General features: G+C 37.7%; 1 protein-coding gene across 2 annotated transcripts in view; it reads left to right on the forward strand.

The window, feature by feature from the left end:
• The window catches only part of JAM3 (junctional adhesion molecule 3), a 92,966-nt gene that overhangs the window by 21,884 nt on the left and 45,732 nt on the right, over window positions 1-25,350 (forward strand). The window contains exon 2 of one of the 2 annotated variants that reach the window (XM_082683307.1): window positions 6,358-6,432. The exons of the other annotated variant lie outside the window; for it this stretch is intronic. Within the exon in view, the coding sequence (XP_082539433.1) occupies window positions 6,372-6,432 (61 nt within the window). The 5' untranslated portion in view covers window positions 6,358-6,371. The remainder of the gene's footprint in view (window positions 1-6,357; window positions 6,433-25,350) is intronic. 2 annotated transcript variants of the gene reach the window in all.

Raw genomic sequence — 25,350 nt, forward strand, 5'->3', positions numbered from 1 at the left:
ATGAGCACTTGGTAATCTATGGAATTGTTGAATCACTGTAATGCACACCTGAAACAAATATAACACTATATGTTAACCATACTGGACCTAAAAATAATTTTAAAAAGCCCTAGAGACTCCATGAAAAAGTTAATTAGAACTGGTAAGTTCAGTAAATTTGTAGGATATAAAAATTAATATACAGAAATCTGTTGCATTTATTTCTCTTTTTTAAAAGATTTTATTTATTTATTTGACAGAGGGCGGGGAGAGAGAGAGAGTGAGAGTGTGTATAAGCAGGCAGAGAAGCAGGCAGAAGGAGAGGGAGAGGTGGGCTCTCCGCTGAGCGGAAAGCCTGGTATGGGGCTTGATCCCAGGACCCTGGGATCATGACGTGAGCCGAAGGCAGATGCTTAACCAACTGAGCCACCCAGATGCCCCAGTCTGTTGCATTTCTTTACAGTAATAGTGAAGTAGCAAAAAGAGGAAGTAAGAAAACAGCCGCATTAACAATTGCACCGAAAAGAGTAAAGTACGTAAGAATACATTTTACCAAGGAGGCGAAACACAAGCCATTGATGAAAGAAATTGATGACACAAATGGGAAGATATTTCATGCTCATGGGTTAGAAAAATTAATATTGTTAAAATGTCCATATTATTGCAGTCTGTAGAGTCAGTGCAATCCATATAAGAATACCATTAGTCATCTTCACAGAATTAGAACAAATAATCCTAAAACTTGTATGGAGCCAAAAAAGACCCAGCATAGCCAAAACAATCTTTTTTCTTTTTTTTTAACTTAACTTCAATTTAGTTAGCATGCAGCGTATTGTTAGTTTCAGGGGTAGTATTTAATGATTCATTACTAGTGCTCATTACATCAAGTGTCCTCCTTAATGCCCATCACCCAGTTAACATCCCTCACCCACCTCCCCTCCAGCAACTCAATTTGTTCCTTATAGTTAAAGAGTCTCTTATGGTTTGCCTTCTTCTGTTTTTATCTTAGTTTTCCTTCCCTTCCCCTATGTTTATCTGTTTTGTTTCTTAAATTCCACACATGAGTGAAATCATGTATTTGTCTTTCTCTGACTGACTTATTTCATGTAGCATAATGCCCTCTAGTTCCATCCACATCATTGCAAATGGCAAGATTTTATTCTTTTTGATGGCTGAGTAATTCCATTATATATATATATACACACACATATATATGGAATTCCATATATATTCATAAACATATAATGGAATTACTCAGCCGTCAAAAAGAATGAAATCTTGCCATATGCATACATATGTATATATGTATGTATTATATATATACAGCACATCTTCTTTACCAATCTATCTGGGTTCTTTCTATATTTTGGCTATTGTGAACATTGCTGCTATAAACACTGGGGTACATGTGCCCTTTTGAGTCACTATTTTTTGTATCCTTTGGATAAATACCCAGTAGTACATTTGCTGGGTCAAAGGCTAGTTCTATTTTTAGCTTTCTGAGGAATCTCTATACTGTTTTCCAGAGTGGCTGTACCAGTTTGCATGCCCACCAGCAGTGTAAAAGGGTTCCTCTTTCTCCACATCTTTGGCAACATCTGTTCATAGCCAAAGCAATCTTAAGAAAGAAGAACAAAAATGGAGATTTCAAACTATACTACAAAAGTATGGTAATCAAAACAGTATACTGGCACTGACACAGAAATAGACACATAGGTCAGTATAGTAGAATAGAGAATAGAATAGAATAGAATAGAATAGAATAGAGAACCCAGAAATAAATCCACTTATTTGGTCAATTAATCTCAGCAAAGAAGGCAAAAAATACACAGTCAGGAAAAGACAGTCTCTTCAATAAATGGTAATAGGAAAACTAGATAGCAAAAGGATGAAACTGGGCTTTTTTTTTTTTAAGATTATTTATTTATTTGACAGAGATCACAAGTAGGCAGAGAGGCAGAGAGAGAGGAAGGAAGCAGGGTCACTGTTGAGCAGAGAGCCTGATGCGTGGCTCGATTCCAGGACCCTGGGATCATGACCTGAGCTGAAGGCAGAGGCTTTAACCCACTGAGCCACACAGGCGCCCTGGGCTACTTTTTTATACCAAGTTTATTAATATTGAGTTCATTTAAGAATACTCAAAATCGGGGCGCCTGGGTGGCTCAGTGGATTAAGCCTCTGCCTTCGGCCCAGGTCATGATCTCAGGGTTCTGGGATCGAGCCCCGCATCGGGCTCTCTGCTTCGCAAGGGAGCCTGCTTCTCCCTCTCTCTCTGCCTGCCTCTCTGCCTACTTGTGATCTCTGCCTGTCAAATAAATAAATAAAATCTTAAAAAAAAAAAAGAATAAACTCAAAATGGATTATAGACCTAAATGTAAGACCTAAACCAAAAACTTTAAAAAAAATTGGGCAGTAAACTCTTAGATATTGGCCTTAGCAATATTTCTCTCATTCTGTCTCTTCAGGAAAGGGAGACAAGAGCAAAATAAAGTATTGGGATTACACCAATATAAAAGACTTTTGCATAGTGAAGGAAACAGTCAGGAAAACAAAAAGCAGCCTAGTAAATGAGAGAAGGTATTTGCAACTGGTATATTTGGTAAGGGATCAATATCCAAAATACATAGAGAGCTCTTAAAACTCAATATCAAAAAACAAATTATCTGATTAAAATGGGCAGAGGACCTGACTAGACATTTTTTCCGAAGAAGAAATAGAGGTGACTAGAAAACAGTTGAAAAGATGTTCAACATCACTAACCATCAGGGAAATGCAAATACTACCATGACGATAGATAACCTCACAATGGTCAGGATAGCTAGTATCAATAAGGCAAGAAATAACAAGTATTGGTAATGGTGTAGAAGAAAGGGAACCCATATGTGCTGTTTGTGGAGGTGTAAATTGGCACATCCACTATGGAGATTCCTCAAAAAATTAAAAATAGAAATGCCACATGGCCAGGGCATGTGGGTGGCTCAGTTAAGTGTCCAACTCTTTATCTCAACTTAGGTCTTGATCTCAGGGTCATGAGTTCAGGCCCCACATTGGGCTCCACACTGGGCATGGAACCTACTTTAAAAAAAATTACCACATGACCTATTAATTCCCCTTCTGGATATTTCACTGAGGAATGGGATAACATAGATGTTCATAGATGAACATCATAGATTAATGGATAAAGAAGATGTTGTGTATATATATTACTCAGCCATAAAAAGGAATGAGATCTTCCATTTGTGACAACCTGCATGGATGTCGGGGGTATTCTGCTAAGTAAAAGAAGTCAGAAAAAGACAAATACTGTATAATTTCACTTACATGCAGAATCTAAAAAAGAAATGGGCAAAACCAGAAACAGACTCTAGAGAACAAACTGCTGATTGCTGGAGTGAAGGGGGTCAGGTGATGGGTGAAATGGGTGAAGATAATAAAGAGGTGCAAATGTCTTGTTCTAAAATAAGTCACAGGTATGAAAGGTACAGCAAGGGTAATATAGTCAACAACATTGTAACAACTTTGGTGACAGATGGTTTACTATACTTATGGTGGTGAGCATTTGGCAATGTATAGAATCTTCAAATTACCATGTTGTACACCTGAACCTAACAAAATGTTGTATGTCAACTATACTTCAGTAAAAAAGTGCTTGAGCAGCATTTAATAAGAACATTTGGAATGGCTGGTATGGAAGGTTTCAGTTTGCATTATAAGTCATATAGATAAGTTTAAGTTGGATATAATGTATTGGATATTGAAAAGTAGTGAATTCTGTTGTAGTGGAGAATCTAGAAGATGTATCTTTGGAATCTAGTGCCTGTGTATCACAGTGAAATCACTGTGATATCTTATGTTTATACTAAATCATTTTGTGTCTTCCATTCTTTATGTACTTCAAAGTTACATGATTTTTAATAAACAGTAAATTTGGAAACATAGTAGCACTTAGTAAATTTTGATTATTTGTTTAAATCCATATCTGATGTTTATCATAATAACTTGGGTTTTCAGTTTATCATAATATCTTGGGGTTTCAGTATATAGAAATTCAGTTTTAGCTTGGGGACACAAGGGGAAAACAAAAGAAGGAGAACCAGATAAGAGAGAGCAAATTGGGTAAAATTCGTTGTCAGAAAAACTGTCAGGTAGGAGAACTTGTAAATATACACTTTCCTTTAAAGTTAGGGTAAATCATCTGAACATTTGAATTCTGGAATTCTCTCAAGCTCTGTGCTGAGGACATCTTTGGATTTCTTATGGTCTCATTAACAGAACCTTTTCTCTGATAGCTGTGCAGCACAGCTGTCTATCTTTTGAAAACTCCAGACCCCTGCAATGTTGAAAACCTCAGACACTAGGCTTTGAAGATGCTTTTTTAATCTATTGAAATCTTTGAACTTAGATACAATTGGGTTGTTATGTAATATTCTGAACATGCATAAATTCACAATATGAAAGTGCTTGAAGTCCAAACTCAGGGGTTTGCAGACTAAGAAACTATAGAGTAAGAGCCAGTAGGCATTAAGTGTAATTATCTGCCATGGTTATATTTACTTGCTGTTTTTCCATTCCTCCCTCTATAAGTACATTATAAACTGTCCTAAGCTAAAGTATTGATTAGATAATAAGATTTTTTAAAAAAGATTTTTATTTATTTATTTGACAGAGAGAGATCACAAGTAGGCAGAGAGGCAGGCAGAGAGAGAGGGGGAAGCAGGCTCCCCTCTGAGCAGAGAGCCCGATGTGGGACTTGATCCCAAGACCATGAGATCATGACCTGAGCCGAAGGCAGCGGCTTAACCCACTGAGCCACCCAGGCACCCCGCTAATAAGATTTTTAAAGATATCATTCTTCTCACTGGGTATCAATATTCTTAGTGGTATTTTCCACTAGAAAATGAACTAACACTAGCCAGTAGGGATTGGCCTAGCACTGAAGGACAGTTAAAAGTGGTCCTTGGGGCGCCTGAGTGGCTCAGTAGGTTAAAGCCTCTGCCTTCGGTTCAGGTCATGGTCTCAAGGTCCTGGGATAGAGCCCCACATATGGCTCTCTGCACAGCGGGTAGCCTGCTTCCTCCTCGCTCTCTGCCTGACTTTCTGCCTACTTGTGATCTCTATCAAATAAATAAATAAATAAATAATCTTAAAAAAAAAAAGTGGTCCTTAAACTTAAGCTTGGATAGTAGGATTGAGGGTCAAAGAATAGGTTTGGGGGGCAGGATGTATCCTATAAGTAAATGTGTGTAGTGATGGAAAGGTTGCATGACGCAAGGGGACAAGGGAGCCACTACCATGTAGTAGTTGGGGAAATGGCCCTTTTTTTTTTTTTTAAACTGTAAGAATGATGGTCAGTAAAACTTGGTAAGTTTAAAAAGTTTACATAAGAAAAATAATTATTCACAATCTTATCAGGGCAGTGTTGCAACAATTTAACATTTTCATATATTTGGTTTTTTTCTCTACATTTTAGAAATAATTGAGTTCATACTTTAAATATCCTTTTGTATTCTGCCCCTTTGCTCACTGTAGTTGGTTTCCTTGGCTTTTATTTTCTCACAGCTGCTCAGAGAGACTGCACATGTTTCCCAGTGCATGTAATATATTTTTGGCCACTTTTTTTGCAGGGTTGAATTTATTTACCCATCAAAGTCGATCCTAAATGTTATTTTCTTAGAGAAGCTTTCCCTAATTCTTGGGATTAGTACCTCCTGTTACATACTTTTGTAGTCCCCTGTACTTTTCTTTATAGCCTTTATTGCAATTACAATTCATAATGTATGCAGAATTAGGATGTTGTATATTAGTTAAGTATGTGTTGTTAGAATGCAAGATTCATGAGAGTAGGAACTGTTCACTCTATCTTTATCTTCTACCCAATACAGAATGTGGTAGGTGCTCAGTAACCTTCAGTATATATTGAATAAATAAATGAATGAACAAACATTATAGGCAGCAGTCTCCCTCCGTCATACATAATACCTTTGTTAAAGTGTATGTTTGGTAGTGGGTGTCTGAAAGTCTAATCCTGGATTCTTTTTTCTAGGAGCTAATAAATATATATATAGATCCCTAAATATGCTTCTTGGAAGCACTGCTCTTTTTGACCAAGGAAAATGAGTTCAGAGTCTACCTTGTTAGGCATCAGGGGTGGGAAGTGACTGCTAAGAATGGCAGTCACCAGCTGCTCCCTACTGATTTGGAATTTTGTAAGTAGAATCAGGAATCTCTTCCTCCACAGGCTCACAGACCCCTTCCCTGATCCTTTTTAGTCCATGTTCCAAGATCAGGCAACCCACAATATTGAAATTTCTGCTTTAGGATGCTCTTGGTAGCATCCTGGGTGGAAAAGGGGAGACAGTGTTCGTTTTTCTTGTCCAGGCAGCAAGATCTGAATGGAGCTTCAGCCATTTGCAGTCCCCAGTCCCACTCACAAAAATCACGATCATCATCCAGGTGGGTCTTTTCACCTGCATTTAAATTCCTGAGATAATAGAAGAGGGAGATGATTAGTGGGGTGAGATTACAAGTATCCCCAGAAAACAAAAAGTCTGACTTCATCATTGAAATGAAGGAGAAAGAAATAGGGGCACCATTGCTGTCAAAATGTTTTCCAGTAACAAAAGCAGCACCTGATAGGAGCACTGTCCTATTTTAATCCTGATTAACTATTTGGATATATGGGTTAGGGCCTTGCTGCTTAGAGTGTGTTCTATAGACCAATAGCTTACAAAAAATGGATGGGCTGGGGGCACCTGGGTGGCTCAGTGTGTTAAAGCCTCAGGTCATGATCCCAGGGTCCTGGGATCGAGCCCCACATTGGGCTCTCTGAGAGGCAGGGAGCCTGCTTCTCTTCCTCTCTCTCTGCCTGCTTGTGATCTATCTCTCTCTCTCAAATAAATAAATAAAATCTTAAAAAAAAAATGGACGGGTTTATAAAAAAAAAAATGTCAGGTTTAATTCCAGAGTAGTGAATCAGAATCTTCATTTAACCAAAGCTGGGTGGCCTGTGTGCATGTTAGCTTTTAAGGCAAGCTGGGTTAGGTTGCTGTAAAATGTACAGACTGAGTGGTTGCAAGTCAAGGACATAAGTATTTGGAAACCTGAATATCTATTTATTTTAAGATTTTATTTTTAAGTAATCTCTGTACCTAATGAGGGGCTCAAACTCACAACCCTGAGATCAAGAGTTGTGTGGTCTACTGGCTGAGCTGCCAGGCACACCAGAAACCTGATTTTTAATCTTAGACCCTGATACTCAAAATATTTGATATACGAGTTTCTTTCTGAGAGAGAAAGAGTAGCCACTCTTTAAATGTATGGCCATGCAGTAAGTTAATGGCAGTCACAACTCAGTATTTCTGTGGTGTTTTAACCTAGACTTGTTTTCTATTTAATTATTTAATTCACTTTGCCTAATATTATATTAGGGCAAAACTTTTAAAGATAGTCTTAGGGTGCCTGGGTGGCTCAGTTAGTTAAGCATCAGACTCTTGATCTCAACCCAATCTCAGGGTTGTCAGTTCAAGCCCAGCCACTGGGCTTCATCCTGGGTGTGGAGCCTACTCAATAAATAAATAAATAAATAGATAGATAGATAAAATAAATAAATAAAATAAAATAAAAATAAAAATAAAAAATAAAATTGTCTTCTTGTACCAACAGAGAAAATAGAGGTTTCCTGTGTTTGTATATACAGAGACATTTAGAAGGTATTCCAAGCAGTATATTTCTCCATTTATATTTGGACTATTTTGTTTGAAAACCTAATTTTAACAAGTGGAAAAACAGGTCAGCTTCTTTTCTCTTTTTCTGTTGGAGTTTTCATCTGTCACATTTGTTCAACATAAGTCTAAAATTTAACACACAGCAAATGAATTATCTTTTCTTTGCTAGACTCAAATGCAGCCATTAACAACATCTGCCGTTAGAAGCCATTTATTTATACAGTGAGCTGCTTTTTGCTGGAGTGAGCTCTGTGTTGAGTATAAATAGGAAAGGATCCTTATTCTCTGATCTTATGGGTCCATTCAGTTCCATCCAGAAGTTCTGGGTTTCTGGGTTGTTAACGGTGGCTTTGTATGTGGAGACAAACCTTAAATGCTTTTACTCTTCTTGTTTTACTTCATATTTCATAGTAAGTATATAGCAGTATTTGGGAATTTCCTCTATTTTAAGATTCTTCTCAAATCCATTGTTTGGTAGAGGTTTACTGGAGACTCCAATCACCTGTTCTTCCCTCTGAGGAAAGGTAGTACGTTTGAAGTCTCAGTTCTGTTATTCAAAAGCTGGCTATGCATTTACCTGCTTCTGGTCTTTCTTACTTCCAGGAGAGGCTGACTCAACATTTCCAGCTACCTTGTGCTTTGAACTGACTTCTTTGGTGTGTTGGGGTACTCAGTTTATCAGAAGTGGACATAATTGGATGCTTCTTTCCTTTGGTAGCTGCTGGCCAGAATTACTTTTTCCCTTTTACCTGCCAATAAAGGACTCTTCAGTTTATGGTTTTACATAATTCACTAAATTTAGTGTATTTAGTTAGGTTTATCATTATAATGTTTGCTGAGTGTTTACATTGTGCCTGACACTTTCCAGAACCGTTTGGGAGAACCATTACTTGGAGAGTACATCTTTGTGTCTTGGGTGTTGTGGGAGAGGGCTGGAATATAACATTGCCCTTTATGGGGTTTATTGTGATATGTAATATAGAAGAACTTTCTTCATGAGCCCCTACACATGTTTTTGCCCACTTTAGGCAGATCTTTTTGAGGTAAAGGGGAATACCTTAAAGGAGGAATAGAAAATGGTGACAATGTCTTAATTCCCCCCTACTGTCCTCTTCCCCCAATAGTTTGAATGTTACTTAGAAACAGTTTCTAAGAGGGAATTTCCTTAAATAAGTATTACGGAAGTTGGCAAATTGTGGAAACAGTTTTAGCATCTGTGGTTGATGTTCTACATTGCAGAACATTTTTGCATATAGGTTTGAGTCTTAGCTGATCACTTTGCCTTCTACATCATGCATGCAGGAACAGGGTACAATAATGACACCTTCATTTTAGACTTAGTGAAGTTTTTAACAAGGATCTCTGGAATCCTTTGATGAACCTCTTTGGAACATTTAGTGACAACATGTCTTTTGCAGAGACGTCTCTTCTTCCATCTCATGAGTCCTTAGCCTGTGCTGGTTTTCAGGAGTAGGCTGGCTTCTAGTTGTATAATCAATTAAATTTTTTCCACTAGTGGCGAAGAAAGACATTATCAGTAATGGAAAATCCAAATTACAAAGTATTAGAAGAAATTTTTTTAGAAGCAATTTAAGGGTATAGTTTAGGGGTGCCTGGATGCTTCAGTCAGTTAAGCATCTGTCTTTGGCTCAGGTCCTGATCCTAGGGTCCTGGGATTGAGCCCCATGTCAGGCTGTCTTCTTGGCGGAGAGCATGCTTCTCCCTCTCCCTCTGCCTGCCATTCCCCCCCCCTCTCTTTTTCTCTGTGTATCAAATAGATAAATAAAATCTTTAAAAAAATAAGATTATATTTTACTTTAAATAATATTTGCTGTATGTCTGACCTAACAGTGTTTATGTCAGGATAATGTTTTCTTGATTATATTATATTTTTTATATTAGAAGATGCCACCTTATCTTCCAAATTACAGAAAGTAGTTTTAAGGCATGATCTTTAGATTTTTAAAATTTTAAAATCTATTCTTAATTTCCTTTTTCAATGTATATGCTTTCTTGGTCCTGTAAGATTAATACTGCCCTCTCAGCAAATCCCTCTTAGAGGAAACATGCCTTAACATAGTAAAAACCATATATGAAAAATCCACAGTTAACATCACACTCAATGGTGAAAAACTGAGAGCTTTTCCTATAACATCAGGAACAAGACAAGGATGCCCACTCTCACCACTTCTGTTCAGCATAGTGGTGGAATTCTTAGCCACAGAATTCAGACAAGAAAAAGAAATAAAAGGCAATGGGGAGGAGCTTAGATGGTGGTAGAAGAGGAGGACCCTAAGCTTGTCTCTTCCCTCAAACACAATTAGATAGCTATCAAATCTAAATACCCCAGAAATCAACCTGAAAACTGACAGAACAAACTCCACAACTAAAGGGAGAGAAGTATCTACATCAAGGAAGCTAGGAAGTACGAAATGTGGTTTAGGGGAGAAACTGGGTGCTTTGGAGGGGAGGGAGCCATGGTTGCAGAGAAAGATAGAGAGAGAGAGAGAGAGGAGAACACCAGAGAATACACAGGGAGACTATTTTCCCAAAACCATTTCCTGGAAAATGAGATGGGCTGATTTTCATGAGTTCTTAAAACCATCGGGACATAAACACTAGAATTTTAAAAGTCAGTGGGCTCAATAGACAAACTATGGAAAGAACCTAGATGTCCATCAACAGATGAATGGATAAAGAAGATGTGGTGTGTGTGTGTGTGTGTGTGTGTGTGTGTGTATACGTACACACACACACACACACACACACACACACACACACTCTGGAATACTATGCAGCCATCAAGAGAAATGAAATCTTGCCATTTGCGACAATGTGGATGGAACTAGAGGGTACTATGCTGAGTGAAATAAGTCAATCAGATAACGACAATTATCATATGATCTCCCTGATAAGAGGAAGTGGAGAGGTAACGTGGGGGGCTTAAGGGGTAGGAAAGGAATAAATGAAACAAGATGGGATTGGGAGGGAGACAAACCATAAGAGACTCTTAATCTCACAAAACAAACTGAGGGTTGCTGGGGGAAGGGGGGTCAGGAGAGGGGGGTGGACTTTGGGGAGGGTATATGCTATGATGAGTGCTGGGAAGTGTGTAAACCTGGCGATTCACAGACCTGTACCCCTGGGGATATCTTTATAAAAAAATTAAAAAATTAAAAAAAATAAATAAAATCTTAAAAAAAGAAAAGTCAGTGGGCTTCGCAGGGTTAGAGCCATGAGAGCACTGCAGTGCTCCTGAAGAGAAGGCAGGCAAACAACCTGGAGGTGTTCAGTATGGAAACAATGATCTGGAAAATGCCTAGGTCACACATGGGGGAGATTATTCACTCCTCCCGGAGTACTCCCCTGAGAGGTGGCAATCAGGGAGATGCCTTTCCAGGGACAAAGGAGCCATCTGCACCATTTCCTCTCCCATGCCTCAGCATAAGAGCCACCTGCAATAATCAATGCAGTGCCAACACTGCCTAACCTACTTATATCAAGTTCTACACCCTTGTGCTCTGGCAGGACTGCCTGTCTTGGTCAAGATTGCCTTAATCCCTATGCAGCAGGCCCCTTCCCCAGAAGACCAGCAGAAACCCCTACCCACATAATGTCCCCCAACCAGAGAGTTCTGCAGGGCTTCAGTTCTAGTTGAAGTAGTATCAGGTCCCATTTAACAAGCAGATCAGAACACATCTAGTTAAAACTGGTGCATTCTGGCCAAGGACCAAACACTGCCCACTGTGGGCAAGGAGACCCTCTGTAAATGACTAAATTGAAAGATAGAGCAGCCAAGACACAACAGTAGAGCTCATGCAGCACATACCAGAGACCTTCCCTAAAGAGCCAGGTCCTGGACATTACATGATCTCTTCTTCATAAAATCATTACTTTCAGGAATAGTAAACATAACAGGCTTTTTTCTAAAAAATAGAAAAAGACAAGGGCTTAGACAAAATATCAAGTTGGAGGAATTAATCCCGAATGAAAGAACAGGATAAGGTCATAGCCAGAGATCTAAGTGAAACAGATCCAAGTAACATGGCCAGTGGAGAATTTAAAGAAACAAACATAAGGATACTCTCTGGGCTTGAGAACAGAATTGATGATTTCAGGGAGACCCTTAAGACAGAGATAAAAGAGATAAAGCAGCAGAAATGAAAAATGCCATAACTGAGATTTGAAATAGGCTTGCTGCAATGAACACAAAGCCAAAAGAAGCAGAAGATTAAGTGATATAGAAGATAAAGTAATGAAAAAAAAAAAAAAGAAAACAAAGTAAGGGAAAATAGTGAAAGTGAACAAAAGAGAGAAAGAAGAATTATGGAACAGGAGAGTAGACTGAGGGAATTCAGTGACTCCATCAAATGTAATAACATGTGTATTATAGGAATCCCAGAAGAGGTTGAGAGAGAAAGGGGGGCAGAAAGTTTATTTGAGGAAATAATATCTGAAAACTTCCAGAATCTGGGGAAGGAAACAAACATCCAGATCTAGGAGGCATAGACAACTCCTGTCAAAATCAACAGAAACAGGCCCACACCAAGACATTGTGATTGAATTTGTAAAATATAATGATAAACAAAAAATCTTAAAAGCAGCAAGGCAAAAGAAGTCTTAACTTACAAGGAAGGCCCATAAGGCTACCTGGAAATTTCTTAACAAAAACTTGGCAAGCCAGAGGAGAGTGGCATGATATAATCAAAGTGCTGAATGTGAAAAAAAATCTATATCCAAGAATACTGTATCCAGCAAGGCTGTTCTTCAGAATAGGAGAGGTAAAGAGTTTCCCAGACAAACAAAAACTGAAGTTTGTGACTACTAAATTAGCCTTGTAAGAAATATTAAAGGGGACTCTGAGTGGAAAGGAAGGACCAAAAGTGACAAAAATAAGAAAGGAACAATGGAAATGAACAGGAACAGCAAAAAAAAACAGGTAGTAAAATGGCAGTAGACACATATCTATCAATAATTACTCTGAATGTAAATGAACTCAATGCTCTAATAAAAATATATAGGGTGTCAGAATGCATAAAAAGATAAGACCCATCTATATACTGCCTATAAAAAACTCATTTTAGATCTAAAGACACCAGCAGATTGAACATGAAGAGCTGGAGAAACCTTTGTCATGCAAATGAATGTAAGAAAGCCACAGTAGCAACGTTTAAATTGGACAAATTAGACTTTAAACCAAAGACTGTAACAAGAGGTGAAGAAGGGCACTATATCATAATACAGGGGACAAATCCACCAAGATCTATCAATTATAAATATTTATGCAGCCAACCTGTGAGCACCCAGATGTATAAAACAATTAATAACAAATATAAAGGGGGGCACCTGAGTGGCTCAGTTAGTTAAGCATTCTGCCTTTAGCTCAGGTCATGATCCCAGGGTTCTGGGATCAAGCCTCATGTTAGGCTCCTTGCTCAGCTGGGAGCTCTCCCTCTACCCCTCCTCTGCTTGTGTTCTCTCTCTCTCAAATAAAAATAAAATAAAAGAACTCATTGATAATAATACAATAATAGTAGGGGACTCAACACTGCATTTATATCAATATACAGATCATCTAAGCAGAAAATCAACAAGGATACAATGGCTTTGAATGGCACACTGTATCAGATAGACTTAAAGATACATTCAGAATATTCCATCTTAAAGCAGCAGAATTACACATTCTTTTCAAGTGCACATGGGACTTTCTCCAGAACAGAGCACATACTAGGTCACAAATCAAGCCTCAGTAAGTACAAAAAGATTGAGATCATACCATTCATATTTTCTGACCACAATGTTATGAAACTTGAAGTCAACCATAAGAAAAAATTTAGAAAGACCACAAATACATTGAAGTTAAAGCACATTCTATTAAAGAATGAATGGGTTAGGCAGGAAATTAAAGAAGTAAAATATATGTGGCAACAAATGAGAATGAAAACACAGTAGTCCAAAACCTTTGCCATGCAGCAAAAGTGGTCCTAAGGGAGAAGTATATGGCAGTAGAGGTCTACCTTGGGAGACAAGAAAAATCTCCAAGAACCTAACCTTATACTTAAAGGATCTAGAAAAAGAACAACAATTGAAGCCTAACACCAGCAGAAAAGGGGAAGTAATAAAGATTAGAGCAGAAATAAATGATATTGAAACAAACAAACACAAAAACCCAGCAGAACAGATCAAGAAAACCAGGAGCTGGTTCTTTGAAAAAATTAATGAAATTGATAAACCCCTTGCCACACTTGTCAAAAAGAAAAGAGAAAGGACCCTAATAAATAAACCACAAGTGAGAGAGGAGAAATAATAACCCAACACCACCGAAATACAGTTATAAGAGAATATTATGGAAAACTATATGCCAACAAATTGGACAACCTGGAAGAAGTGGGTAAATTCCTAGAAACACATAAACTACCAAAACTGAAACACTAAGAAATAGAAAAATTGAACAAATGGAAACCATCAAAGAAATTGAATCAGTAATCAAAAAATCTCCCAACAAATAAAAGTTCAGGGCCAGATGGTTTCATAGGCAAATTCCACCAGACACTGAAGAGTTAATTCCTATTCTCAAACTATTCCAAAAAGTAGAAAAGGAAGGAAAACTTTCAAATTTATTCTATAAGGCCTGATACCAAAACCAGATGAAGACTCCACTAAAAAACCAAAACTACAGGGCACCTTAACCTAAGTGGGGGTTAAGCCTCTGCTTTTGGCTCAGGTCATGATCTCAGGGTCCTGGTATTGAGTCCTGCATCAGGCTTTCTGCTTGGCAGTGAGTCTGCTTCCTTCTCTCTCTCTTTGCCCTCCTCTCTGCCTACTTGTCATCTCTCTCTGTCAGATAAATAAATAAAATCTTTAAAAAAAATCAAAAAACTACAGGCCAATATCCTTGATGAACATGGATGTAAAAATCCTCAATAAAATACTAGCAAACTGAATCCCAGCAGTACATTAAAAGAAACATTCACCATGATCAAATGGGATTTATTCCTGGGCTGCACGGGTACTTTAGTATTCACAAATCCATCAGTGTGATACATCACATTAATAAATGAAAGGATAAGAACCATATGATCCTTTCAATAGACGTAGAAAAAGCATTGACAAAGTACAACATCCATTCATGATAGAAACCCTCAACAAAGTAGGTTTTGAGGGAGCATACCTTAACATATGTACAAAAAACCCGCAGCTAACATCATCCTTAATGGGGTAAAACTAAGCTTTTCCCCTACGGTCAGGAGGAAGACAGGAATGTCCACTTTCCACCACTGTTATTTAACATAGTACTGGAAGTCCTAACCTCAGGAATCAGACAACAAAAAGAAATAAAGGCATCCACATCAGTAAGGAAGAAGTCAAACTCACTATTTGTAGATGATATGATACTCAATGTAGAAAACCAGAAAGAACACCAAAAAATTGCTTGGACTCATACATGAATTCAGTAAAATTGCAGGATACAAAATCAGTGTATTTTGTTGTATTTGCAATTTGTATTTGCAGTGTATTTGTTGCATTTCTCTACACCAATAATGAAGCGGTAGAAAAATAAATCAAGGAGCCTGTCCCATTTACAATTATAGCAAAAACCATAAAATACCTGGGAATAAACCTAACCAAAGACGTGAAAGATCTGTACTCTGAAAACTATAAAATACTGATGAAAGAAGTTGAAGGTGACACAATGAAATGGAAAATCATTCCATGCTCTTGGATTGGAAGAACTAGTATTGTTAAAATGTCTCTGTTACCCAATGTAATCTAAACATTTATGCAATCCCTATCAAAGTATTAACAGCATTTTCACAGAGCTAGAACAAACAATCCTAAAATTTTTATGGAACCACAAAGTAGCTAAAGCAACTTTGAAAAAGAAAAACCTTGAAGCTTCAGAATTCCTGACTTTAAGTTATATTACAAAGTGGTAGTGATCAAGACAGTATGGTACTGTCGCAAAAATAGACATCTCGATCAGTGAAACAGAATAGAAAAAGAATAGAAAACCCAGAAATGAGCCCATAGGCAATTGATCTTTGACAAAGCAAGAAAGAATATCCAATGGAAAAAAGACAGTTTCTTCAACAATGGGTGTTGGGAATACTCAACAGCAACATGCAAAATAATAAAATTGGACCAGTTTCTTACACCATACACAAAAATAATTTCAAAATGGATGAAAGACCTAAATGTGAAACTCAAAACCATAAAAATCTAGAAGAGAACACAGGTAGTAACCTCTTTGACATTGGCTTTAGCAACTTCTTACTAGATATGACTCCTGGGGCAAGGGAAATAAATGCAAAAATGAAGTATTGGGACTACATCAAAGTAAAAGGCTTCTGCACAATGAAGGAAAAATCCACACTAAAAGCCAGCCTATGGAATGGGAGAAGATATTTGCAAATGACATAGCTCATAAGGGATTGATATCTAAAATCTATAATGAACTTTAAAAACTCAACTCCCAAAAAGCAAGTAATCCAATTAAAAAATAGGCAGAAAACACGAATAGACATTTTTTTTTTCAAATAAGACATCCAGATAGTCAACAGACACATGAAAAGATGCTCAGCATAACTCATCATCAGGGAAATGCAAATCAAAACCATAATGCAGTATTACCTCACACTGTCAGAGTAGCTAAAATCAACAACACAAGAAACAATAGGTGTTGTCAAGGAAGTGGAGAAATCTTACACTGTTTATGGAAATACAAACTGGTGCAGCCATTCTGGAAAATGTATGAATGTTCCTCAGAAGGTTCAAAATAGAACTACCTTTTGATCCAGCAATTGTACTACTAGGTTTTTACCCAAAGAATACAAAATACTAACTTGAAGGGGTACATGCTTCTTTGATGTTTATAGTAGCATTATCTACAATAGCTAAATTATGGAAAGAGCCCAAATGTGCATCAACTGATGAATTAATGGGTAACAAAGAAGTGGTATCTCTACAATGGAATATTAGCCATAAAAAGAATGAAATCTTGCTATTTGCAATGGCATGGATGGAGCTAGAGAGAATAATGTTAGGCAAAATAAGTCCGCCAGAGAGAGATAAATACCATATGATTTGACTCAAATGTGGAATTTAAGAAACAAAACAAATGATCTTGGTGGGGGAGGGGAAGAGGAAAATCAAGAAACAGACTCTTTACTATAGCGAACAAACTGATGGTTACCAGAGGGGAGATGGTATAAATTTGTGATGGGGATTAAGGAGTGTACTTGTGATGAGCTGTATATTGTATATAAATTGTACACCTGAACTAATATGACACTGTATGTTAACTAAGTAGGATTTAAATAAAAATTTTAAAAAGAGAGAGAAAAGACATCTAAATTGGTAAGGAGTAAATAAAACTTTGACTCTTTGCAGGTGATATGGTACCATGTATAGAACATTGTACAGTCTCCACCAAAAAACTTTTGAAACTGATAAATGAATTCAGTGAAATTATAGGATACAAAATTAATATACAGAATTCGATTGTATTTCTTTTTAATAATAGTGAAGTAGCAAAGAGAAATGAAGAAAATCCCATTTACAATTGCACTAAAAATAATGAAATTAATAGGAATAAACTTAACCAAGAAGATGAAAAATCTGTACTCTGAGAACTATAAAACACAAATGAAAGAAATTGACACAAACAAGTGGAAGGATATTCCATGCTCACAGATTGGAAGAACCAATATTGTTAAAATAAGTCCATAGTAAACAATCTGCAGATTGGATGCAGTCCATCACAAAATAGCAACAACATTTTCCACAGAAGTAGAACAATAACCCCCAAATTTGTATAGAACCACAAAAAACCTTGAATAGCCAATGTAATTTTGAAAAGGAAGAACAAAGCTAGAAGTACCACAATTCCAGATTTCAAGCCCTACTACAGACCTGTAGTAATGCAACTAGTAAGGTATTACACAAAAAAATAGACACATAAATCAATGGAACAGAATAGAGAGTCCAAAAATAAACCCATGCATATATGGTCAACTAACCTATGAGACTGGGGTCAATAATATACATTTGGCAATAATATACAAAGATAGCCTCTTCAACAGATGGCACTGGGAAAACTGGACAGCAACATGCAAAAATGAAACCAACCACTTGCTTGAAGCATAAACAAAAATATACTCAGAATTGGTTAAAGATTTAAATGGTGAGACATGAAACCATAAAACTCCTAGAAAATAACATAGGCAGTAATTTCTTTGACATTAGTCATAGAAACATTTTTCTAGATATGTCTCCTCAGGCAAGGGAAACAAAAGCAAAGTTAAGGTATTGGGACCACAACAAAATAAACTTTTAAACAGGGAAGGATGCCAGCAACAAAACAAAGCAACCTGTTGAATGGGAGAAGATATTTGCAAATGAGGGTTTTTTTTGGGGGGGGGGAATGCAAGATTCTAGGTTTTATTCAAATATAATATACATACAAGAAAATGCCAGTAATTTCATTGCTCAATGGATTTGTACAATTGAGTATACCGTATAACCAACATTCAACTAAGAAACAGAGTATTACCAGCACCCCAGCACCCAGAAGCTCTTCTTTTGCTCCTTCCAATCACTGTCTCCTTTCCCACTAAGGTTAACCTCTTGCAGTGTGGGTGAATTTACCTTTACTTGTATTTCATGTGAATGGAGTCATAGAGTATATACTCCCTTGTGCTTGCCCCCTTTTCTTCAACATTATGTTTGTGAAGTTCATGCAGGCTGCCTGTATTGTAGTTTCTTTATCCTCAGTGCTTTGTGATATTCTATTTTGTGACAGACCCCAATTTATTTATCCATTCTACTGCTGATGGGCCTTTGAGTAATTTTCAATTTATTTATTTATTTATTTATTTTTTAATTTTTTGTTTTTTTATAAACATATATTTTTATCCCCAGGGGTACAGGTCTGTGAATCACCAGGTTTACACACTTCACAGCACTCACCAAAGCACATACCCTCCCCAATGTCCATAATCCCACCCCCTTCTCCCAAACCCCCTCCCCCCAGCAACCCTCAGTTTGTTTTGTGAGATTAAGAGTCACTTATGGTTTGTCTCCCTCCCAATCCCATCTTGTTTCATTTATTCTTCTCCTACCCACTTAAGCCCCCATGTTGCATCACCACTTCCTCATATCAGGGAGATCATATGATAGTTGTCTTTCTCTGCTTGACTTATTTTGCTAAGCATGATACGCTCTAGTTCCATCCATGTTGTCGCAAATGGCAAGATTTCATTTCTTTTGATGGCTGCATAGTATTCCATTGTGTATATATACCACATCTTCTTGATCCATTCATCTGTTGATGGACATCTAGGTTCTTTCCATAGTTTGGCTATTGTGGACATTGCTGCTATAAACATTCGGGTGCACGTGCCCCTTTGGATCACTACGTTTGTATCTTTAGGGTAAATACCCAATAGTGCAATTGCTGGGTCATAGGGCAGTTCTATTTTCAACATTTTGAGGAACCTCCATGCTGTTTTCCAGAGTGGCTGCACCAGCTTGCATTCCCACCAACAGTGGAGGAGGGTTCCCCTTTCTCCGCATCCTCGCCAGCATCTGTCATTTCCTGACTTGTTGATTTTAGCCATTCTGACTGGTGTGAGGTGATATCTCATTGTGGTTTTGATTTGTATTTCCCTGATGCCGAGTGATATGGAGCACTTTTTCATGTGTCTGTTGGCCATCTGGATGTCTTCTTTGCAGAAATGTCTGTTCATGTCCTCTGCCCACAAATGAGGGGTTTTTATCCAATAAGGGGTTAATATCTAAAATGTATAAATGATTTATATAACTCAGCACCAGAAAGCCAAATAATCCAATTAAAAAATGGGTATAGGATCTGAATAGACACTTTTCAAAAAAAAAAAAAAAGACACAAAGAAGGCCAACAGACACATGAGAAGGTAGATGTTCTACGACACTCATCATCAGGGAAATGCAGTTCACAACCATGATGATATATCACTTCACACCAGTCAGAATGACTAAAGTCAAAGAGAAAAAATAGCAAGTATTGGCTGAGATGTGGAGGAATACAAACCTTGTGCACTGTTGTTGGGAATGTATATTGGTCAGCCACTGTGGAAAACAATATGTAGTTTCCTTGGAAAACTAAAAATAGAATTACCATATGATCCAGTAATTCCACTACTGGGTCTTTACCCAGAGAAAATGAAAACACTAATTCAAAAAGGATATGCATCCTGTGTTTATTGCAGGATTATTTACAATAGCCAAGATATGGAAGCAGCCCAAGTGTCCATGAATAGATGAATGAATAAAGAAGATGTAGTATGTATCTACAATGGAATATCAGTCACAGAAATGAATGAGATCTTGCTATTTACAGCAATATGGATAGACCCAGAAGGTATATGCTCAATTAAATAATTCAGACAGGGAAGGACAAATACAATATGGCTTCACTCATATGTGCAATTTTAGAAACAACAAATGAAGAAAACAGAGAAAACAACTCAGACTTTTAAATACAGAGAACAAACTGGTGGTTGCAAAGAGAAAGTGTGTGCAGTGGTAAGTAAAATAGATTAAAGGGGATTAAGAGTACACTTGTGATGAGCATTGAAAAACTTAGAGAATTCTTGAATACCAGAAATTGTACAACATAAACTAATATTATACAGTATACTTCAATTAAAAAATTTTTTTAAATTTTAAAAATAAAATATTAATCCTATATTTTATGTGAGAAGACAAAGTAAAGAGAATTTGGATTTTCTTAAAAACAAAGCAGTGATACCTGGTAATGATACTCACATGGGGGATGCTGTGTAAAGGCTTATGAATGAATGAGGCCCAGGCTCCTGCACCAAGGGTCAACTCCTTGCTACTGCCCTCAAATGCACTAAGAATCAAAGGTAAAGTAAGACTCAACACCCAAAGAACAAATAATCCAATCAAGAAATGGGCAGAGGACATGAACAGACATTTCTGCAAAGAAGACATCCAGATGGCCAACAGACACATGAAAAAGTGCTCCATATCACTCGGCATCAGGGAAATACAAATCAAAACCACAATGAGATATCACCTCACACCAGTCAGAATGGCTAAAATCAACAAGTCAGGAAATGACAGATGCTGGCGAGGATGCGGAGAAAGGGGAACCCTCCTCCACTGTTGGTGGGAATGCAAGCTGGTGCAGCCACTCTGGAAAACAGCATGGAGGTTCCTCAAAATGTTGAAAATAGAACTGCCCTATGACCCAGCAATTGCACTATTGGGTATTTACCCTAAAGATACAAACGTAGTGATCCAAAGGGGCACGTGCACCCGAATGTTTATAGCAGCAATGTCCACAATAGCCAAACTATGGAAAGAACCTAGATGTCCATCAACAGATGAATGGATCAAGAAGATGTGGTATATATACACAATGGAATACTATGCAGCCATCAAAAGAAATGAAATCTTGCCATTTGCGACAACATGGATGGAACTAGAGCGTATCATGCTTAGCAAAATAAGTCAAGCAGAGAAAGACAACTATCATATGATCTCCCTGATATGAGGAAGTGGTGATGCAACATGGGGGCTTAAGTGGGTAGGAGAAGAATAAATGAAACAAGATGGGATTGGGAGGGAGACAAACCATAAGTGACTCTTAATCTCACAAAACAAACTGAGGGTTGCTGGGGGGAGGGGGTTTGGGAGAAGGGGGTGGGATTATGGACATTGGGGAGGGTATGTGCTTTGGTGAGTGCTGTGAAGTGTGTAAACCTGGTGATTCACAGACCTGTACCCCTGGGGATAAAAATATATGTTTATAAAAAATAAAAAATTAAAAAAAAAAAGGTAAAGTAAGAGGTTTTCAAAAGGACTTGGGGCACAACACCTGTAAACCAGACTTAGAAAGCAGTCAGTTTAATCCCATCCTGCAAACTCTTTGACAGCCAGGTAAGCAGGACATGTATGACTCTGGAAGCCTGCTGTCCTGCCCTGCCCTTTCCTTCTGTCACTCTCTTTTCCCCAGGCTTGCAGGGTCCTTGCTGCATTCTCTAGTTGCTGCTCCCCTGGAGTGTCCTACAGGGCTCAGCCCAGGCCTGACATCCATACCTGTCCCACTTGAACTTCCCAGAATCTGTTCCTTCTGTATTTTATAAGCTGCCTAGATGAACTAACCAGATAAACTAAGTTCTGACTTGAGGTTTGTCTATGTTTCCCACGCTTGGTAAGCTCGACCTGGGAGTAATATCTGTGAGACTGGAGCTAGACATGGCATACCTTCCTATAGCAGCAATATTACTCCAGGATTTGGGAGAAAAATATTATTTGAAAACACATATATTATTGTGGCAAATAGTATAAAATTCACTTGATTTTAAGATAAAACATAAAATATAAAAACATAATACTATTAGTTAAATCACATCTCTAGACACTTCCCCTTCATCCCCATGTCCTATCCCTATTTATAAACCCATTCATTCTCTTCTAGAATTCAGGGCATCTTGAGGGGAAAAAAGATGCTCAGTTCATGCCATTATTAAGGGCTCTAGCCCTTGAGTTATGAAAATTTAGTGCTTGCTCTTTTGTGATGACTGTTAGTTTTTTCTAATCACTTCCAGTCTGTGACAAAGCTATACACCTTACGGGGCACACAGGAAACATCTTCCTCAATATTTTCCACTTCATTCCCCAAAAACCTTGATCGGGTCCATCCCCTGGGTCTAGTGAGCATTTATTGAGTACCTGCTGTACCCGCAGGGCTTAGTGCTAGAGCATGATGAAGGCCCTGTCCTCTAGGAGTAATACTGTAGCTGTAGAAAGGACCAAGCTGCCCACACCATGTATGCATAGAACATGATGCCTATGCAGAAGCTTCAGCTGCATATGGGCTACTTTTTGAGGAGTGTGTGGACACAAAAGTCCACAATTTCAAAGAGGGAAACTAGTAGCAATTCCAAGTTAACAGATTTTAATCTGTTTTGAAAGAGGTCTGTTTATGAACTGAAGCTAGTTCTTACAAAAAGTGCAGTAACCAAAGACAGATAAAACCCATTAGAAGGTTTGTTTGAAATATATGATATTTACAAAATTAGCTCTAATGGGTCAGGACAAACAGTAAACTATTTCTACCTGGGCAAGATTTTGCTTTTCCTGTGTATCTGAAGTTAGAACCAGTCGTCCCTGAGGCTGAAATGCTTCCTCACAGGTAGGCCACATAGACAGATGTGCATTCTCTTTTTAGTTGGGTCAGCCATCTTTCCTATGTGTTAGGGTTACCTCTAATAAGATAGCTAAGGTGGCAGGGAGAGATTCTTTTTTTGCCTAATACCAAGAGCATTGTCAGAATACACTGAACTATGAATTAGGCAAATAGCAACACTTTATCTTTCATTTTTCTCAGCCTGATTTTTTATTTTTATTTTTTAAAAGATTTTATTTATTTATATGAGAGCTGGGGAGAGAACATGGAGAGGGAGAGAGAGAGAGAGAGAGAGAAGCAGGCTCCCTACTGACTTGGGGCTCCGTCTCAGGACCCTGAGATCATGACCTGAGCTGAAAGCAGATGCTTAGCCTCTCAGCCTGATTTTTATGGCATACTGATCTTCCTAACTGATTCTGAGCCAACTTTCTGAGCTGACATGATGGACCTCCCTACCTACTAAAGGATAGCTCAGTAAGTAGTTTCCTTCTCCCAGAATACCTATCCCGTTGATATTTTACCATTAGAGAAATATATCTTTGGGTTCGGTCAGAGTCTCCACAAAGTCTCCAATTAAGTGCACCTATGCTCCACAGGGGAGGAATGAGATGAGGTAAATATAAGGTGTAAGATGAACGAGGCATCTGGCTGGGACAGGTAAGCGCAGGAACAGGTTTCAGAGTTTTATCAATATTTTTATGAGAGTATGTTTCCATTTTCTAGATTTTTTTTTCTTACCCATTCCCTGCTACTTAAAAGAAGATTTGAGGGTGCATACATAATGAGGAGTCTATTTGAATTCTTTTCTCTCTCAAGTTTTTATTCTCTATTCAGTGATAGTTGTGGAGGATGAGACATATTTATCGTTTGTAATGTAATATAACTGATTAAACTGTTCTCAAACTTCTATTTCTGGTTAGAAGAACACTTTGAGATGAATTCCTTTTCCCCCTTTTTCTAGTACCTTTCTCTGAATCGTTAAGGAGTTCATCACTTCTATCTAATCTAGACAAATTTCTGTGACTCTTAATTCTATAGGGCCCTTGTGTCCTCTGAAGAGTGATGCTTTCTGCATAACATCCAGTGTTTTTTGCTGCTTTCCACCCACATAGCATTTCTTGTTGAGGAGGAGGTGTGATGTAGGAAAATTATGAGTGCTTTTCAAACCCATTTGAATTGATGGCCCAGATGGTGAGGAAAATCCCTTGGGGAGCTAAAAATTGAATGGTGATAGCAGAATTTTTAAAAATCGTAATTTTAGGATCATTTTAGAGTTTCCAGTCTTTATTTATGCATCTGAGTTCCACTTCTTAATTGATAGTGATCTCCTTGAGGGCAGTCTTGGTTTGTACACCACTGAAACTCCAACACCTTAGAAAGTAGTTCTTTAATACTATCATAATAATGGCTAACATGGATTGAATGCATTTTATATGTTAAGTTCTGTACTGAGTACCTTACATATGCTACCTTATTTAATTCATACAACCTTAAGAGGGAGGTATTGTAATTTACCCCCATTTTATGGATGAGAAAACAGAAGTTGACTAAGACGCAAGTTACAAGTACCCTGGTAAGCAGCTGGAGAGTATGAACTCTTAACCACCGCATAGTACTACTTCATTATTAAATACTTAGTTTTAAAATAAGTATTTGTTGAGCAAAGGAAGAGTGAACCAAACCTAAAATTAATTTTCTGAAGTCACATAGAGATACTTTACTCTTTAGTATGTACTGCTCAGTGTAAGCAGTAAGCTAGGATGCACAGTGCTGTGCTTGGTGCTACTCAAAATTCAAGAAGATACCACCCCTTTTATAGAGACCCAACATGGAATAAGAGTGTTAACACTGAAATTTCTTCTCTTTTTATCACCTTCAAACAAAAGTTCAACAGTGATACTTGGCTTACAAACTTAACATCTGTTGTGCAACTTGGTAATGGCAAGTTAATGTGGCATTGATGAGGCGGCACTGTCATTTAAGTACAAATTAAAATGTGGGTTTTCATTCCAGTTTTGTATGTATTAAGTAGTGTGCTCTGGGAACCACAGAGTATTCTCAAGGAGGATGGCCATTTAACTCTAAGCAGAACCATTTGATTTATGAAGACCAGAATATTTGTTAAAAGAGGGTAGCAAGAAAGTGACTTGGGTAAAGATACTACTTCATAGTGGAGAGAACACTGGACTGTGAGTCAGGATATCTAGATTTTAATCCTGTCTTCATTTTAAATTTCTCTTGGGTTTAGCTAAAGCATTTCTGCTATTAATACTTTAATATCAGAGAGGTTCGTAACTACACTAGAAAATATGGTCACCTTCTTTGTGTCTTTGTAACAGTACAGTATTCTTTTGGTAGAATTTTCTGTCCACCACCAGCCTTGCTTTTTATCTTCTTAAAAACAAATCTGATCACATTACTCTCTTATTCACTCCTATTTTTATTAAG

Source organism: Mustela nivalis (assembly GCF_964662115.1).
Source record: "Mustela nivalis genome assembly, chromosome: 9".
NCBI classification, from domain to species: domain Eukaryota; kingdom Metazoa; phylum Chordata; class Mammalia; order Carnivora; family Mustelidae; genus Mustela; species Mustela nivalis.